We start from the raw sequence: 19,849 nt of genomic DNA, 5'->3' as shown, positions 1-19,849 counted from the left end.
GCGCACGTGCAGCGGGGGAAGGGAAACATGGTGACACCATCCGGAGCGCAGGCGCAGTTGGGGCGCGGCTGTACCTCTTGCTCAGTGGCGGCCGAGTTGGGGGAGGCGAGGTGGTAGCCGCAGCACGTGCCGGGTGCGGGATTGGCCGTTGGAGGCGGTGGCGCAGCATTTAAAGTGAGTGGAGGGGGACTCGCCTCGGCCTGCGCGGTTCGGAGCGCCCCAGGCGCCTAGGCCGCGGTCTGAGGGGCGCTTGCCGGGCATGGGAAGCAGCTGCGAGCTCCGCGTCAGGCTGGGGCCTCCCCCGCATGGAAGCCGGCTGGAGCAGGCCGAGCCCCGGCTGTGAGGGGTGTGGCGGGGTCTGTGGCGAGCCGCGCGCTGGCGGCACGAGCCCCTCGGGGAGGGGGAAATAATGGCAGGGTCTGGGAGGCGCGCGCTCTGCCGGGGGCCCCGCGGGGATCGGCCCGGCGTTCACGCCGGTGGGCCACGTGGGCCGTGACCCATCCACTCTTCGCCTTCCTGCGCTGTACGATGGAGGCGGGACCGGTCGTGGTCGCGCTGTCGCTGCGAGGTGAGCGCAGCCTAGCTTGCGGCCAGGAGTAGATCGCCGGCGGTAATGCTCAAGCCTGGGGTAGGCTTGAAACAGGGTGGCCTAGCTCCCTCGCAAGTCTGCCCTACAGAGCTATGTCGGCGCAGCAGCCCATCTGGTGAAGACGCGATATACCGATGGGAGAGAGTTCTTCCCGCAGCGTAACTACTCCACCTCCGCAAGAAGCGGAAGGTACGTGGATGGGAGAGTGTCTCCTGCCAGCCTAGCGGGGGTGTGGACAGTGTGACTCTTGCACCGCTGGGGGGCTCCTCACACTGCAGAGGACGTCTAAACTTGCAATTTACAGTGCTGCAACTTTCTTGCTCGGAGGTGTGGAAAAAACACCCCCATGAGCGCATCAAGTTTCAGCGCTGCAAAGCGCCAGTGTAGACAGCGCTGGTAGCTATGCTCCCTTGTGGAGGCGCTTTTTTTTAAAGCGTGGTAGTGCTTTAGCATTGCCAATGTAGACCAGCCCTGAATCGATCTAAATTATATTGATTTAGACTGTAGTGCACGCCACCTGCCCTCAAGGTGTGATCATTTTTGTGCCCTGAAAGCTGTAGTAGGTCAACCTAACCTCCAGTGTAGAAGAATTTAGGTAAACAGAATTCTTCTTAACTACACTGAAAAACCCTTTGTGCCAATGTAGGAAGCATCAACACCACAGCACTGTAGCTGTGCTGCTGTGGCGTAGACATGCCCTAAATGAAAGAAATGGGTTCTACAAAAGGGATCTGAAGAAGACCAAGGATGCCTGGCATGAGATACCCCTTTGTGAGAGCCAAATATGGGAGCGAATTTTAAAAAAAGGCATGAAGGCAAGACTGGGAGGAGAACTAAAATGAGAAAAGTGAGGTGGAGAGCAAGGGATGGTCAAGGCAGAGGGATAAAGCCTTAAATTTTGAGTGAAAAGACTTTGATCTTTATGCAAAATGTGACCGGGAAATGGTGATAACAGCAGAAAGTCATGATGTAGTCAAAATGCCAGGAGAAGATGGTTTTTATCAGTACAAAGTTGCATAGATTAGAGTCCATGACTTTCCACTGTTCGGAATAGGGGAGGTTAAATTAATTCAGATGTGAGACAATACCATGGTGTCTGAACCAGGATTTTAGCAGCAGAGACAAAGAGGAAGGGCATATTTCAGAAATCTTACAAAGAGAGAACAGCAAGATTTGGCAAGCACTTTAATGTGAGAAGGAAAGGCAGGAATCTGAGGTAGTCTGAGTTTGTGACGTGCAGTTTTCAACTGAAAAACATCAGAATAATTATTTGAGTTGTATATACAAAGAAATATTTTTGCAATTAAAAATGAATGTTACATAAAAGCGCAATTAACGTGTGAATTTTATTCACATTTAAGTCTGTTTGATAGATTTGCTGTTGGTAGATTGATCCACGTGCACTTAATTTGTGTGGGTTGCTTATGTTTTTCTTAAATATAATTCTCATGCTTTTTCAGAGTTATGATATGAATTGCATTTTTTTTGTAGATTTCAATTTGAAAAAGAAGCAGTTATAAGCACCTTCGAGAAGAAACTATTTTGATCACTTCATCAAAATGGTGGTTTTTACCTGCAGTGCATGTGGAGAGTCTGTGAAGAAAGGACAAGTTGAAAAACATGTAAACATTTGCAGAAACTGCCAGTGCCTTTCTTGCATGGATTGTGGCAAAGATTTTTGGTATGTTAATGATCTTGCACAATCAGCAGTGACCATAGAAAAGGTTCCTAGGATATGTTGGAGTTAAATTATTTTGTGAGGTATTCAGGGTTTCATTTAAAACCAAAAAAAACCCCCAAACCAACAACTCTAGCTGTAACGTTGCGCAAATACCCTTTAAGTGTGAACCAAAACATGTGCTGTCCTGAGTTGGCAGTTGGTAGACTAGTGGTTTTCAAACTGCGAGTTGCTACCTAGTACTGGGTTGCAGCGGCTCTGGTCAGCATTGCTAACCAGGCGGTTAAAAGTCCCATCGGCGGTGCTGTCCAGCTAAGGCAGGCTAGTCCATACCTGTTCTGACACTGCACTGTGCCCCGTAAGTGGCCAGCAGCAGGTCCAGCTCCTAGGTGGGGGGCATGGGGATCCATGCGCTGTCCCCTGCCGCACTGGCTCTGCACTCCCATTGACCAAGGGCGGTGCCTGAGGTGAGAGCTGTGCGGAGCCGCTTGCACACCTCTACCTAGGAGCAGGACCTGCTGCTGGCCGCTTCCGGGGTGCAGTGTAGTCCACGGCGCCAGGACAGGCAGGAACCCTACTGTGCCACTGACTGGTAGCTGCCTAAGGTAAGCCTGTGCCCCAATCCCCTGGCTCAGCTCTGAGCCCCCCAAACCAGGAGCCCCCTCCTGCACTCCAAACCCCTCATCCCTGGCCCCACCCCAGAACCAGCACCCAGAGCCCTGACCCCCTCCTGCACTCCAACCCACTGCCCCAGCCCTGAGCCCCTGCAACCTGGAGCCCTCTCCTGCACACCAAACCCCTGGTCCCACTGTGCACCCCAACCCTCTGCCCCAGCCCTGAGCCCCCTCCACACTTCAAACCCCTCATCTCCAGCTCCGCTGGGTCACGGGCATCAACAATTTTCTTCTACTGGATTGCCAGAAACAAAGTTTGAAAACCACTGTGGTAAACCATTCCAGTGGTTCTACTGCATAGATTCTCCGAAGTAGTAGCAGAGTGAGAAGATTAATTTCAGTTTCTATTCAGAGCCTTAAATACAGCCATGAAACTGACAAGAAATTATGCTAAAAACATATAAACGACAACAGGGGCAGTCATTGGTTCTAATTGTGGGGTAAGAGGGCCCAAAAATTAAGGCTTGGAAGGGAGAGAATAGCATTCTGCACTTCTCTGCAGGTTGAAGTGGGTTAGTTATTATGTTGCTCCCTCATCTTTGGTATTTTTTTGTTTGCTTTCCTTTTGTTAGTAATTTAAGTGTTACGGCATGTAGGTGCGCATTAAAACTTTTCAATCCCTATTATATGCTACAAACATCAGTTACCATGGTTACTCTTTGCAGCTATGAATTATGGTACTTTGAGCTTTTGATTATGGCAAAAACGTTGCTGATTGCTGCAGAATCAGTGTGACTGGAATACTTTTTACCAAAATTGCAGCAGCTCTCCCTGTAAGTACCCAGATTCTTCAAAAATCCCCACTACAGTCTACCTTTCCAAATGCAAAAGTAGAAATTTTATCTAAATTAACAGGAAATAAAATTGTAGGTACAGACCAGTAGGCTCACTAGTGGTAGGATTAGCATTTCCATTATCAGCCCTATTTTTCAGTTATCAATAACTTGATCAGAAAAATGTCCTTAGACAGAACTTGGTAAACAATTCCGAAGTCCAGGAACCAGTTTCTTTAGAAGTGTTTTTAATCTGTTTTTCCATTTTAGCACTAGTAGCTGCTACAGAATTCAGGCCCCATTCCACTTTGCTGAAGGGGGAAGAATGGTCCAATGGTTAGGGCATTAACCTAGAATGTGAACTGAAGCCAAGTCTCCCTTGCTCCTCCACAGACTTCCTGTGTAAACTTGGCCAAGTCACTTAGCCTGTCTCGGTTCCCAATCTGTAAAACAAGGATTAAATAATACATCACAACCTCACAAGAGTGTTAAAGATTGTGAGGCACTCAGATGCTATGGTAATGGGAGCCATATAGGCTCCTTAGATTTGAGCAGTGAGTGGTGCTCTCTAAATGGTTTTTAAACTCTGCCGAAGAGCAGAAAAATATAGCTTTTCCACAATATGAGCATAGGGAAATGTTAAATATAACAATTCTATATGTAATTAGAGATGTATACTACTATATACGTTTATATTTATTAAAGACCTAATTCTGCATTCTTTGCAAATCTTAACATCCATTGAAGTCAAGTGATATTTATCAAGCTCTAGACTGGCAGGAATTCAAGCAGTCCTCAAATATACATGTACTTTACTTCACTCATGTGAATAGTTCCACTGACTTCAATGGGGCCACTAACACAGGCAGACGTGTACACATTTGTAAGCGTTAATAGTATTGGAAGCTAAATTTGTATTGTACAATTACAACTCAAGTTTCGCTGCTTATGAAGGTTGCCTTGTTTGAGAGACTGACTGTGACGTGTTAAGTTTTGTTAATTGAAATGGAACACTGTTTACTGATTTTAAGTGTGGCTTATTAATATTTAAGGGGTGATGATTATAAGAGCCATGTGAAATGTATAAGTGAAGATCAGAAATACGGTGGCAAGGGTTATGAAGCCAAAACTAACAAAGGAGATGTTAAACAACAGGAGTGGATCCAGGTAATAATTTAAAAAAATATGTATTGTTTTCTTTCTGATAACTCAACTTCATTGCAGAAAACTTTGTATACTAAAAAATATGAATTCATATTGGGAAAATAAATGTACAGATGCTTTATTTTAAATAGCAATGCATGTTCTGGAAAAAATGGCCTCAAATGAGGAGAAGAGCAGACAAGCCTGACACTCTAACGTTAATGCATCTCACCAGCTGAGGCATCAGAACTTCAGGTGCTGTCCTTGCTCCTGTGCTGGACACTGTAAATGTTAACATGCTCTTCCCCTGCAGGGAGTATGTCTATCTATTGTGACCCTGCTTGCTTTTTAGGGAGCTGAATTTGATTATTTCTCTAGTGGGGTGGTTGCTGTACATTGAGGAAAAGGAGAAAAAGTGACAACCAAAAATTGGTGAGAGGATTCTTGAGGTTTCTAAGAGGGTTTTAGAGATCTCTTTATCTCAGCCTTGAATGAATGTATGAAGTAGAGAATTGTAAGTATTTATGTAAATAATCCCATTGTCTGTCTCATAATTGAGACTGTATTGTAATCAGTAATACAGGTCTTGAACTGGATTTGTAACCTTGTTTCTTCCACCTCTATAGCAACATCATTGACAGTAGTCACTTGAATTACTTCAAAAATTATCAACTGTAAACTAAGGGCTTGTCTATGCGAACATTTAATTCTCAGCAATGCGAAGTGTGAATCTACTCAACAGTAACCTGCTGTGCGCTAAGGGTATGTCTACATTGCACCTGGGAGTATACTTCCCAGCAGGGGCAGATGAATGTGTGCACTAACTCTACTTGAGCTAGCATGCTAAAAACAGCAGCATGGCTGCAGCAGTTCAGGCTAGCTACCCAAGTACAATTACACCTGACCTGTTAGGTATATACTCAAACAGCTAGCCTGAGCTGCTGCCCTTCCCAGAGTGGCCACACTGCTCTTTTTCCACTCTGAGGAAGCACACAGCCTTCTACAATGTAGACTTCACATAGGCTAAGTACTTGTGTGGACCGTGCTGACATGTACTAACAGTTCCTTAGTATGTTCTGGTCTCCCCTGCTTTGCAACAGAAGTAGATCAAAGCACACTAAGAAACTGTGAGCAGGTACTTAGTATGTGGCAGGGTACATTCACACCCTAGCTTGTTGCAATCTAAGTGTTTGTGTAGACAAGCCTTAAAACCACTATCCTGCAGAGCACTGAAACCAGTACCTAACTTAAGTATTTATGTAATCCCATTCAAGTAAATGGGATTACAGATATCATTGAAGTTATTTTAGTATTTGAGTGAATAGCTAGAACAGGGCCTGAATTCAGTAGTGGATGGTAGTGTGAAGATGGGCACTAGATTGTACAATGTACTTACTGTTTAAGTTACAAAAAAGTAGCATAGCTTTACAGTGCCTCCCTGTTTATCTGGTGGTCCCGAGAGATGCACAAAACCTTTGGGGAAGAACCCATGAGCAGTCTAGTGTCTATTGGTTATGCTTTGACAAACCTGCACACTGGGTTTCCAAATTAAAAAACGATTACTCCCCTTCTTTTAAGAGGCCGTGAAATTCTGGAGTTCTTTATGAAGAGACAACCAGCTAGCATTCTCTTCTAGTACAACTCACAGGGTATAACCAAACTTTAGTGTAACAAAGTTCTTTGGTGTTATGCTACTTGTCCTACTTTTAGATATTTTAAATTTGAGATGATAGCTGAGCTGATTTCTCTCTCTCATCAGTGCATGATCTGAAAGCGAAGATGAGCTATATAGTGTGTCCATTTAGTATATAAGTAGTGGAATAGCTTAATTTCAATTTTCAAACTTAGTGCATCAGTTGTGTTTCAGCTTAGCTGTAAAGTATGTAAATGATTCATATCACTTTCTGTGATTTTTTTTCCCCTCTCTTCCCCCCCCCCACCCCCACCGTGTTTTTTAGAACAAAAAACTCAATTGGTATTTCTCGTGCACTTTTTGTAGTACTATAGCACTTTCAGAATTGACTGTATAATTTGTCTAATATAAAGATGGCAAATAGTAGACTATACGCTAAATGTTTTGCAGATGTTATTTATTCAAGGTACTCTGTATTTCTGATCTTACCTTGCATCTGACTTTGCTAGTTAACTCCGTGCTCCTTTGACATGTTATTCGGCTTCTTTCTTGCAGAAGATTCATGAAGTATTGAAGAAGCCAAACATTAGCCCCAAAGTGAGAAACATCTTAGAGCAAATGCACACCTATGATAATATTCCAAGAAAAAAGGTCAAATTTCAGGTATGATTTTAATGGGACAAGTAGTAGATTTGAAATGAAGACAAATGGATTATATGGTCATATGTGCCACTAACTTGTGTTACCTGAGACAAGTTGCTTAACCTGTCTGTACATCTGTATAATTGGCAGGTGGGGAAGAATAACTGTCTGTCTGAGACTAAATTAATAGAGCATTGATCTTTGGATGAAAGGCCTTCTGTTTAATAATAATTTAGATAAAAATTACATGTTGGAGAAATTGTTGGGTTTGGAGGCCTGCAAGTGCAAATTCCCCCTCTGTAAGTCTGTGTCCCCTCAAACCACACACTTTAATATTTCTCCATTTGCTGTTTCTGCCAACTTCCACATCCGCAAACACACCTCAAAAAATTGTAGTGAACTTTCTGCTAGACATTGTTCCTGCCAGAAACTCATTGCTGTTCAGGGCTCTAACTTGTATTCCTCCAGATGACACCTTATGGAGCTGCCACTAGATAACTATGCCAGGTTTCACACATTTTATATAGCGTCCACAAAGAATAGCAGATATGTCTGGGATAAGTGAGCATGTTTCTCCTACTCCATGTCTCAGTTTGTGTGGCTGATAATGGACAATACATATGTTCAGGAAACAGAAGCTGTGGTGAAACTTCTTGAACTATTGCAGAAGAGGTGAACATTTGAGTAGCTTTCTGAGGAATTAATGATTTCAGGTGAATTGAATAGTATTGCCTGGAAACACTGCAATGTAATATACCAAAGCTATAGCGATCAAAAACTTAAACAATGCAGTGTCACTTCATTTGTTCCAAGAAAGGACTACTGAAATAGTACATTGCAATGAGGCCACTTTTTGGCCACACCATTAAAGCCATCTCTTTTTTTTTTTTTTTTTTTTAACCAAAAAACCCTGCTTCTGCTGATTTCTCATATCAAAATAAATTTGCTGCTGCACTTTCCTCTGCTGCAGGAACTCCTGAAACAGCTCCAACAATTTTCTAAACAGATACATGTGAAGCTTATTTGCATTTTAATAATCTGTGCAAACTAAGGAAATGACCTTGGAGTGTGCTCATTTGTCCCATATTTCAAATGGCTTCAGTGAGCCTGAATGTTATCTCTCACTTAATAAACAATTACAGGGTTTAAGGGGATGTTAGCACAATTGGCAGTTCCTACTCAGAAGACTGGAACTAATTCATGACTTGGAAAAGAATTTTGGGCAGCTATTGATGTGCTCAGTTAGAGGCATGGCTGGCATGTGGCATATTATAATAGATGCAAATAATATGCAAAATTAAAGCAGTAGCACAAAGGTGAGAATGAACCTTTTAGCCTGCTGACCACTGTAACAGCTGACTCCTAGAATTCATCAATTTGTGGTCATATGGTGTTGGAATTATTAAATTTGAAATTATTAATACAGTAACTCCTCACTTAACGTTGTGGTTATGTTCCTAAAAAATGCAACTTTAAGTGTAACGATGTTAAACGAATCCAATTTTCCCATAAGATTTAATGTAAATGCGGGGGGTTAGGTTCCAAGGACATTGGGGGGGGGGGGCAGACATAAGGCATGATATACTGTACAGTGGTTGGGAAGTGCTCCTGGCTTACCCCACACAGGCACAGCCCACTGCAGGCAAGGATGCTAGGAAGCACCTTTGCAGCAGCAGTGGCAGCTTACCCAGAGAAGAACAGGCTCCAACTTTGCTGGGGGATGCTCCAGGCCCGCCTCTTCCCGTCCCCACTCCACTCCAGGCCCAAGTCTTCCGACCTCTGCTCCGGAGCACACTGCATCCCCGCTCCTTCCTACCCCTCCCTCCCAGAAAGTCCTAAGCACCGCCAAACAGCTGTTTGGCGGTGGGGGAAGCGCTGGGAGGGAGGCGGAGAAGAGTAACTTGTGCAATGCTCCCTTGTAAAGTTGCTGCTCTTCCACAAAATCTTACAAGCAGTGGACAGAGCAGGCAGCCAAAGAACGTTAAAAGGGAGCATTGCACAACTTTAAACGAACCTGTTCCCTAATTGAGCAGCGACGTAACTTTGAAACAAGGTTAAGCGGAAGGATGTTAAGTGAGGAGTTACTGTATGGGAAATCACCAGACACCAATTTAACCATAAATTCTTTTATTAAATCTTTTATTAAAGGCAAAATAGTACTTTATGCAGTTGCTCCAAACATGCCTAAAAAGCCTAAATAACAGACCATTTGCTACATCCAAATAGTAACAAAACATTTATAAGCATTTGATCAAGATACTTAACAAATGGGCTAAACCCCAAGGTGCTCAAACCCATATTGGTCAACTCCAGCATGGTCAGGTAGGTATTAGCAATGAACCCTTAAAGAGTTGACTTTCTTTATACCCTTTACAAATGTCATTGCCATTTACTGACTTCAGCTAAAAACCAATTGGAGACAATTCACCCATATTTCTAGTCTTAATCCAGACAAGGTTTACAACTTCCTTTCTTCCCAAGGCCTTTCTTCCGCTCCTAGCTGTCCAACAGTTTTTCTCATTGCACCTGGATTCACACTGGTGTGTGGGTTGGGGAAGGGCCATGTTGGATCACTTTAAGATTTTTTTTTTTTTAAAAATCTGCAGTCACCCATATCAATCAGGGGCCTTCTTTTCACTTATCCCATTAGTTATTCTTTGAACCATACATTCTCCCTACTTTATTCCTTTTGGCCTTATAACTCATTATTTTGAAAGCCTTTCTTCTAACTTGCTAGTCATGGCCTTTCTTTACAACACCCACACATTTCCTAACCAAACTTAAGTTAATTTTAATTCTTTAATTTTATACTTATCCTACATATGGTTAAAAAGTTAAAATTGAATGCCTGTCACTTCTCATTTCTTTTTCTGCACAGAATTGGATGCTGAACAGCTTGAATGTTGACAATAGTGCTCTACTGGACCAGGTGTGGGAGATCTTTTCTGAAGCAACCAGCAACGTAAGTCTAATCAAAGCCACAATCTTTCAGTACAAATACAACAATAGGGCAACAGGGTGGAGAACTTTCAAGACTCCTATTGCGGTCACTGAGTACTATATATTAGGGAAGGGTCATTGCTGGTGTCCAAAGACAAATGGAGAGTACATGAGACCAAATTCTTGCTAATCTATGGCAGAATGTATTGCTGATGCAGCATAGCTGGGGTATTCACAACAACCTATGAAGGTAATCTATAGGCAGTGACAGCATCGTGGTGGTAGGAAGGTTGTGTAAACTTCTTATCCCAGATTGCTTTTTCTAGTAAGAAACAGAAAATCCACTTTCTGGTCATTGCTGCCCCAATCCGACATCTGTGTCCAATTATATTTTTGAATATTTTTTCCATTGTAACCAAAAAGTATGTATATTGTCTCATTATCCACCCATTGGAGTGTTTTATTAACTCATTTTATAAGTGCAACTTTAAAATTGGATTTTTCTATTGAAAAATAGCTTTATTAAATATAAATGTTATCTAATGCATTTTAAGATTAATAATTCTGTTCCCAGACACACAGCTTCATTAAGATGAATTTAAGGTTAAGTATATCAATACTGTAAGGGTAAAACATCAAAGGTGTGTCTCAACTGTCCCCCTGTCAAGTGTTCTAAACCTAGGAAATTCAGAGTTAAGGTTACACTTTAGATATCCAAACATGTTAAGACAACCAAGCAACTCTAACTCTGCCCTGTAGTGATGTCATGCAATAATTGTGAAGTATGATTAAGGCATTTTTACTGTTTGTGGTCCCAGCTATTCCGTTTGTTTGGTTTTTCCCCCTTTGTGGCCTCACTGCAGGGCAGTAGTAAGTTTGTTACTCGAAGTGTAAATGTGTTAAGTTTGGAGAGTATGTGCTTGTGTTTTCATGCAAAACACAATGGTGAATCTATGCTTTAAGTACAAAATGGAACTCTGTCTTGCTTATGGAATTGTAACCAGCAACTTTCAACAATTTTTTTTTAAAAACTATTATCTATGTGAGCTGGATGCTCCCAGTTTGTTTTAATATTCTGATTTTGCTTAGCTGTTGCCAACACCTTCTGTCTCTCAGAGAAGTACGTTAACCTGTTCACTATTATATTTTAATTTAGGAACTACCCTCTGCCTAGACTTGCCTAGTTCCCTGTTACTGCTTGCCTCCGCTTCAGAGCACTCCCATCTGCCTAGAAATGTTGCTATTGCACTGAAATTAAGTTTAGCATGTTGGAACTTCTAAAATAATGAATAAACTAATATATATTGCAAATGCCCACTTCATTCTTCTAAAAACAAAATTAAGTTGAATAACAAATGACAAGCATGTATGTGTTGTAAATTTTAACATCTCAGATGGGACAGTTAGAGTAAGGCATGTCCTTTAGTCTTCAACTGAGATGCATTATCTCCAGCAAGTAATGCTATTCCTCAATAATTGATCATGGTGTGTATGGTGTTTTGTTTTTTATTCAGAGCATAACATCTCCCCCTTCTCTTCTCCCCCCTCCCCCCCCCCGCCCCTTCCCCAATAATGCAGTAGATCTGGGTGGCATTACCAAAAGTAGTATGTGGAAGACATTTTTATTACAGTATTTTCTTTTAACAAAAGGGGCCAAGCAAAAAAGAACTAGAGAAACCATTGCAGAAAGTAGGAAGCCAGCCTGTAAAAAGTGAAGTAAACCCATTGTCTACAGAAAAAAATGAAATGACAGCTGATAAACTTGAGAAGAAAAAGAGTAAAAGAGAACTAAAAGAAAGACAAAAGAACAAAAAGACAAAGAAAAAAGAAGTGAAAGTAGAAAGCCAACAAGATAACCCGGAAAATAAAAAAGGCAAAAAGCCTAAGAAAGAAAAGGAAGGTACTGAGAACGAAAATGAGGAAACTTCCAAAAGTAGTAATGCAGAAAGGAAGAAGAAAAAGCATGAGAGAAATAATACAGCTCAGCTGGAAATAAATGGAAATGGCAATCATAATGAAGAAAAACAAACAAATATAAAGAAACACAAACGTAAACATCCAGAAGGTATATATCTAGCTCACATTCCATGCAGTTTTTAGGAAAGGCTGTTTTCTTCTTGGCATCTTGAAAATTCAGTAACCTGCTTTGGTAGAATCTTTACGACACCTATCATTTATACATTTTTTTTTTTTTTAAATGCAACTTAAAAAAAACATTGTAATGTGATGCAAGGTTTATTTTTTTATTTCAAAATCAGGAAAAATATTACAGCAAACTCCAATGCCAAGAATAGAAACTTTTTAATTGCATTTTTTAGTAATTTAAATTTTTTAATATTTCCTCATTTATCTCTTATCTCCCCATTCTCTAGAAGAACTTTACACCACAACAAAAAGAATGAAATCTATAAAAACATCTGCAACCACGGAAACTGAAGAAATTGGGGATGCAGATAAAGGTATCTTCAAACTTAAAGTGGAAGTTTAGACACCTATATTTTAGTAAGATAGAGTGATTTCATAATCCAATAACTAAGTGCTGCTATTCATTTGGGGCAAAACGTTGATTTGCCAAAACTCTGAGCAAAGGGCTGCCCCAGGAGAAAGCCATGAACCAGATTGTGACTAAAGGCTTGTTTTCACTACCGGGGTGGGTTGACCTAAGTTATGCTATTCCAACTACATGAATAACATAGCTGGAGTTGGTGCAGCTTATGTCGATTTACCCCAGTGTCTTCACTGTGTTGAATTGACAGGAGATGCTCTCTGGTCGACTTATCTTGCTCTTCTGGGGGAACACCAGAGTCCAGCGTAAGCACTCTGCTGTCCATTTAATGGGTCTTCACTAGACCTGCTAAATTGACACTGCTGCAATTGATGTAGCGGGTGTCAATCTCCCCAGTATTGAGGATAAGCCCTCAGTCTGTTTCATACCTTGCTCCAGGGGAAGTAATCTCTGTGAAGGTGATGATATCTGGTGCAGACTATTTCCCCTGATTTGTTGGTTCAGCTGTACTGGCCGCTCTCCACAGCACCCACTTCCACCCACCTTCTAGGAATGAGTAACAGCTGCCCCGCGCTGCGCCGCCCCCCCCCCCCCCCCACACACACACACACAGAGGCTGCTCTCACTCTTGTGTTCCTACATACAATATGGATAGCAGCGCAGAGGAGTAAGAGGGTGGCATGTCTTGCACCTGCTTAGTCCTTCACATGACATGATAGCTGGGTCACAAATTGGCCTTTATTGCTATTTTTAACTAGTTGTATTTGACACCCAGGATATGTATAATGAATCTTTTATTGAGCCCATGTAATTTGGGGATACAGTTTTTTTCAAATTTAGTAATTGTGTTAAATTTGCCACCTGTGTTTTTGGAAAAAGAAGGGAAAAAACCAACAAAGGAGCTGAGATAAATTAGATCTACTGATGAAAAGCACGATATAATAATAATTTTAAGGGCTCAGTTTCTCCCTTTCCCAGGGTGGCGTCTTGTCATTTGTTCTTCCTTCCTCAGCTGGTGTGCTAATGCAACAGCACTCACTTTGGTCAGACCAAGCATTGCACAGAATCCACTTAGTCTGGCGGGGCAGTCAGTCAGCATCTCTTGCTTAAGGCCTGGTTGGCTCTAGAAAATTAAGTGGATTTAACTACATTGCTCAGGGTGTGAAAAATCCACAACCCAGAGACACAGTTAAGCCAACCTAACCCCCAGTGTCGACAGAACTAGATCAATGCAAAAATTCTTCTGTCAACCTAGCTGTTGCCTCTTGGGGAGGTGGAATACCTATGCTGATGGGAGAACCCCTCCCATTGGCGTAGGTAATGGCTATGCTGAAGTGCTGCATCTGTGCTGCTGTAGCATTTAAAGTGTAGACAAGGCCTGAGTCTGTATGGTAGGCCCATTCTGGGCTGTGAAGGGTGTTAGTTTCAGTCCTGCTGGGGTTTATGGGTTTCCTCCTTTATCCTTGGCAGAGTTCACTGGTCCCTGTCCTCAGCAGATCTGGAAACTACTTTTGGCTGTTAAGTTTCTGAGGGTCTGGTAAGGGAACCCAGGCCCACCCACTCCACTGCATTCCAGCTCAGGATCTTTAAACCAGGCGGTGGAATCAGGCCCTGGCAACTCCTCCTGCTGTGCTGAGCTTCCTACCTCCCTAGGTTCTGTAGGCTTCTACATCATCCCTTCTCTGTGTGGCTTCACACCAGCTTTCAGGCAGGACTTTCCTTCTCCAGCTTGCTTGCTTCTCAGCTCTTTTATTCCCTCAGCTGCTATGAGGCTGCCAATCAGCACTGGCTGGTGACTGCTACATTAACTTCTTGGTTGCCAGGCCAGCATGGGGTCTGTACACCCCATTACAGTAGCTAACCTGAAGAACAACTTGCTTGATCCTTGTGCCAGGGTGGTGGTGGTGCTGCAGGTGCAATAATAAGGCAAGGATAACGGAACTGGACAATCGTTCTGTGATTAGTTTTAGCTAGAACATGTGATGAAAAGATGACTTAGAAATATAGAAGATATGTAATACCATTATGTTTTTAACAATATTATAGGTAAATTCAACTGGAAGGGAACTATCAAAGCTGTTCTGAAGCAAGCCCCAAACAATGAAATTTCAATAAAAAAACTAAGAAAAAAGGTATAGTAGTCTTCATTTTTAAAACCCCTTTTAGTTTGTGAAATAGGTAGTTTTCTTTTAAAACTATGTGAAAATATACAACTATCCTACATAAACAAAGAGTTTGAGCATATAGTCCTATGCCATTGAATGAACTGGTTAATTAGTAAATCATATAAAGATTCAAAAATGTGTGATTTAAGGAGTTTATTCTCTGATTTTTTTTTTTCTTTTTTTAAATTGGAGACCCCCAATCCAGTAAAACACCATCTAAGGACATACTTAAGTTTGCAATTTCAGCTTTGAGTTGTAGGTATTAATAGATTTCTTGCTGGATTTTAATTATTCAATGTTGTTGAATTGAGACGTGTGTGCATTTTAGTGTGGAATGTTTCAGTAAAAAAAGTGGTGGAAATCATTCCTATTAACTTGAACTATTTTATTTCCTTTTTGTGTAGGTTTTAGCCCAATATCATGCAGTAGTTGGTGAACATCATAAATCACAAGAGGATCTTCTAGTCATATTTAATAAGAAAGTGAACAATAATCCCAAATTCAAGGTTTTAAAGGAAAAAGTTAAACTCATGAAATAGGAAACGAGTGTTTTCATAATGCTCAAGTTTTACAATTGCAGACTGTCCAAATTCTCCTATCATGTACACAAATGCAGCTTTCACTGACTTCAGTAGATGCTGAGTATGTATCACAGCATAATTTAGCTGTAATTCTATTCCTGGATTCCCCACTCCTTTTCTTCCCTACACTGATATGTACAACTGAAAATTTGGGAATGGTTGCATATGTTTTCAGAAATTTTGTTTTTACAGAAAATATATTTTTGGTAGAACTTTTAACAGACAATGGAAAATTGCTGCCCATTCTATTAAAATCTTTCATGTTACTGAATTTATGCAGGTGTGCTTTTCTTTATTAAGACCCAGGTTGTATTGCACCTTTGCAGGAAGCAGTACAACTGCAAACTTGATGATGGATTAATAGAACACATAATGAAAATATTTTGTGTTGTAAGAAGCAAAATGTTTTGGTCCAAAACTAATGGTATATACTGCAGATCATACGTGCTAATATTTTAGCATCCTGTTTTGTCATAAAAGGAATAATTGAGATTTGTCTGTCAAGTCATTATCCATTTTGTTTAATTTCCTAATGAACACTAAATGAAAATACATACCTTTTTATAAAAACAAAGTTAAAGCTGTTCATATTTCATTACTATAAATATTTGGTTAGAAGCCAAATAAAGCGTGTGGTTTTTGTTTTTTAAATGTGTGGGCTATTGCCTCAATTGGGAATTTGACAATAAATACTGATAATGCCAATTTATCAAATTGAGGAAATTTTCCCCAATTTTATCTATCCTTGTTTGTGCTTTTAGAATAATTAATACTACCTGCAATTTTAATTAGTGCATTATTCAACTGGAAGGTGTTAAATATTTCTGTGACTTCCAAGTAGTAAGGGATCTAGAGATGGTGATAAAATGGAATTTGTTTAGGGACTATTACTTGAAGTAATAGAATCAAGTTTCAGGCTGTCACATAATACCCCCATTATCTAGAAATAACTAGTACCATGGAATAGCAAGGGAAGTGGTGAAAACTGTTTGCAGTCATTTAAACTGGCCTGGAGCATATTGGATTGGCAGCTGACAAGATTATCTCCTAGGGTTTTAGGATCTCTGAGAAGCTGTAAATGTACAGTTTTTTTATTTGTGCCCCAATTAAAATACATAAACCTACATAAATATTTCAGTTTATTTAAAGCTGTAGCTATGAAATTGAACTGTCTGAATACTGGGTTCCATTTCTTCAAATGTCTTTTTACTTTTGTTTTGACTAAATAGACTTACACAATCTTCAGATCTGTATCCGAGTTGCATCTTAATCATCTTGCAATGAAGACAGAAGTGCTTCAGAGATGGGTGATGAAAATGGTCTAGAGGCATGGAGTAACTTTCATGCAAGAAGCCATTTAAAAGATTGGATTGTTTAGTTCAGAGAAAGTGACAAATGAAAGAGGTCATGAGAGAGGCATACAAAATAGTGAATTAGAATAGAAAGGTAAAATCAGGCCTTTTTACTCTTCATACTTTCAATTTCATTGAGAGTCTTACTGTGCTTGTAATAGATTTTCACAAATCATGAGGGCAAGAATTTGATTTTAAAATAGAATTTATACCTTGATATGGATAATTGGAAAGGATTAAAAAAATTCAGTGAGATCAATGAGTGGTGCAAGTGCTCAACACCCTTGAACATTATGCCCTGTCTGTTAAGGTGTAATCCTAAATATAGTTGTGTACTTAGGGTTGAAAACTTTCCTCATGTCTCAAGGAGGAAGTTTGCTAAATCTAACCTATAAATCCTGATTTTCATCTCACTATTTTGAAGATGGGATCTAAATTTAATTTTCAGGCTTGTACAACAACACTTTTTGAACACTTAGGGTGTGAAGATCCCTTCTGTCTGTTAAAAGTTGTCAGTCTTAGGCTATGTCTACACTGCCAGATTAAGACGTGAATAACATCCCTTAGGTCGAGTTACCATGGGGTCTGCACCACAGGGGGTCAACAGAAGAAAATCTCCTGTTGACGACTTCTACCCCTGACAAGAAGAGTTAAGGTATAGGGGTCGACTGGAGAGCGATCTGCAGTTGATTTGGCAGGTCTTTACTAGATTCCCCCTACGTCAACCACTGGGGGATTGATCTCAGAGCACCAATCCCCACTGTAGTGTAGATCTGCCCTTAGTTAAAAGAATCTTGGAAATAGCCCTACTCATGGGGGGGAGAGAAATCATGCTCCTCCTTTCACTGTTGTAATGTTGAAAATATCCCCTTGCTTCATTAAATTAAACTAAATCTCTTACAACAGTCTCTTTCTACCTCCAATTTTAAAGAAAGTAGTAATATAGCTCTACCATGCACTACTTCCCTCTCCTTCCTCCCTTTGGTGGCTGCCTTTACCACTTGAGGTGGGATTGGGAGTTGCTCACCCCAGACAAATGGGTTTGAGATCATCTTCATAGGGAATGCTATCTTTACTACTCTTCCACCAACCAACCCCAGGCATCCTCTCTCATGAGAGCTTGCTTCATCAAGGAATGGACTCTCCTATGGTTTGATTCTACAGAACCAGTTCCCATGCACTACAGAGGCAGGTACTTTTATTTAAGGTACTTCCTGGTACTAAAGAATGGAGGTTGGAAACCCATCCTAGATTTGAGGCTACTCAACACTATATGAAGGCACAGAAATTCAAAATGTTGACACGAGTGGTGATTATTCTATCGCTAGCTCAAGGGGATTGGTTTTCAACCCTTGACCTTCAGAGCTCATATTTCCATGTGATCTACCTATCTCTCAAACAATTCCTACATTTTACTGTTGGCCAGGACCACTTTCAATACAGGGTGTTCCCTTTTGGCTTGTCATCTTCCCAAAGGGCCTTTTTAAAGATCATGTTAGCAGCACTAACACTAAAGGTATTTTAGTCTTCCTTAGCTAGATGATTGACTGCTGAAGAATTGCTCCCTAGAACTAACTTCACCGGCAACTTTGAAGCCTACATCTGTTCCTCAAATTAGGCCTACAGTTAAACATTCAAAAATTTACTTTTACCCCTGTGCAAAACAGAATTCAGGGGAGTGCATCTCAGTTTAGTAATGAAAAAAGTACCTTCCACTGCATAGGTTTGTGGCCCTTTTCATCATAGCCAATACCATCTAACTCAGCCCCCAAACCCCAGTCAAGAACTGTCTTCAATGGTTGTGGCACGTGGCAGCTGGTACCTTTGTCACAGACCACTCAGGAGTCTGAATGTGGTGCCTTCAGCGGTGGCTTAGGACCATTTATTCATCAAATAGTTTAAATATACTACTTTCCATACTCACCTGCCTAAAGGAATCCTTCAGTTGATGGAAAGACCATCAGAATTTTTGCACAGGAGTCTCATGTGCACATCCTTCCCCCATGGTTGTCAGAATGATAGATGCCTTCCTACTAGGGTGGGGAGCACATCAGAATGCTCCTACAGCTCTGGGCAAATGGATGTCGCAAGAGACCATGCTATACATCAATCTCTTTGAACTCATAGCAATCAGATACATCTGTCTCCAGTTTCTACCACTAATCAGGGGCAAGTACATAAAGATCAGGATGAATAACATGTTCTGCATGTATTATATCACTGAGCTAGGAGGAGCAACCTCTGCACTGAGGTTGTCAAGCTTTGGAATTGGTGCATTGCAATCAGGTCATCATCACAGCAGCCTATCTTCGAGGGGTTCAAAATGTGAACATAGCTACACTACATATTCCAGCAATGGGGCACCCCCTCAACTACTCTTGGGGGGATTCTGCATGTCTGCAGAAAACTGTCTCCCTGCAGAATGCCTATGCTTCCCTGCAGAAAATGGCAAGGAAGCTGCACAGGGAGAGGGGGGAACCATGGGCACAGTTTTTTTGGAGGGCTTTGTCCTCCTCCAAACAGAGGTGAGACATGAGGGGGCACATGGGTTACGTGCCACTCATCCCCTCCCCCTCATTTCTCTAAGCACAGAGCTGCCCAGCTGAAGGAGACTGCTGCTGGGCTCTGCTGACTCTGCAGCTGAGCATCACCTCCTGGGTCCTAGTGCCAGTCAAGCTCCGCTTGTGTGTGCTGGGAGCTTCCCTGTTTTCTGTACAATTGAGTGCCCTCGGTGGGGCTGAGTGAGGTGCAGCAGGGGCGGGGGTGTTACCGGAAGATTTGGAATCAATTCTACTAACTTATCTAATTCGGTAATCAAGGTTGTTGCCTGCCCTAAAGGAGTTTCCAGGGAAAGCTGCAGCTAGCTAACGTTCCCTTGAAAGGACGTGGCTACAGCCCTCTTATCAAAAATAGGGAAGCAAGCAGTAAATACTTTGAAAACAAAAATAATATTTAATTGCAAGTAAGTGGTTACAGTAAAAGAGTAGAGATAGATAGAATCGGGTTACAGTTAAAAGGGGAATGAAGGAGGGTGGCAAATAAAGACAGCACTACAATAACAATTTCAGTTTAACTCTGTGGCATATGACAATCTAACAGTGGAATCATTCACTTAATACTCCATATACCTTATAACAATCAAACATGTAACAATATATTAAACATTCAATATT

At 41.3% G+C, this 19,849-nt stretch overlaps 1 protein-coding gene across 2 annotated transcripts; it reads left to right on the top strand.

Annotated features, from left to right (window-relative positions):
- Positions 1-21: 21 nt before the first annotated feature.
- On the top strand, positions 22-15,595 carry LYAR (Ly1 antibody reactive). Of its 2 annotated transcripts, none has more exons than XM_048848879.2 (9): positions 22-174; positions 2,081-2,270; positions 4,767-4,881; positions 7,046-7,153; positions 10,011-10,094; positions 11,723-12,137; positions 12,445-12,531; positions 14,625-14,710; positions 15,148-15,595. In XM_048848879.2, the coding sequence occupies exons 2-9, from the start codon at positions 2,149-2,151 to the stop codon at positions 15,280-15,282; spliced, it is 1,152 nt and encodes a 383-aa protein (XP_048704836.1). In that variant the 5' UTR covers positions 22-174; positions 2,081-2,148; the 3' UTR covers positions 15,283-15,595. The 2 variants fall into 2 exon arrangements, with proteins under 2 accessions (XP_048704836.1, XP_048704837.1); XM_048848880.2 differs by lacking the exon at positions 22-174 and adding an exon at positions 561-778.
- Positions 15,596-19,849: the final 4,254 nt, after the last annotated feature.

The sequence above is a fragment of the Caretta caretta genome, chromosome 4 (assembly GCF_965140235.1).
Source record: "Caretta caretta isolate rCarCar2 chromosome 4, rCarCar1.hap1, whole genome shotgun sequence".
NCBI lineage: Eukaryota > Metazoa > Chordata > Testudines > Cheloniidae > Caretta > Caretta caretta.
This window is presented reverse-complemented; position numbering and strand designations above follow the sequence as displayed.

What these genes read in the sequence shown, in the direction of transcription:
- LYAR (XM_048848879.2), top strand. Translation starts at nt 2,149, where the DNA reads ATGGTGGTTTTTACCTGCAGTGCATGTGGAGAGTCTGTGAAGAAAGGA. An exon ending in TTTCTGAAGCAACCAGCAAC is followed by an intron (nt 10,095 to 11,722) that starts GTAAGTCTAATC and finishes TTTTAACAAAAG; the next exon opens with GGGCCAAGCAAAAAAGAACT. An exon ending in CAAACGTAAACATCCAGAAG is followed by an intron (nt 12,138 to 12,444) that starts GTATATATCTAG and finishes CCCATTCTCTAG; the next exon opens with AAGAACTTTACACCACAACA.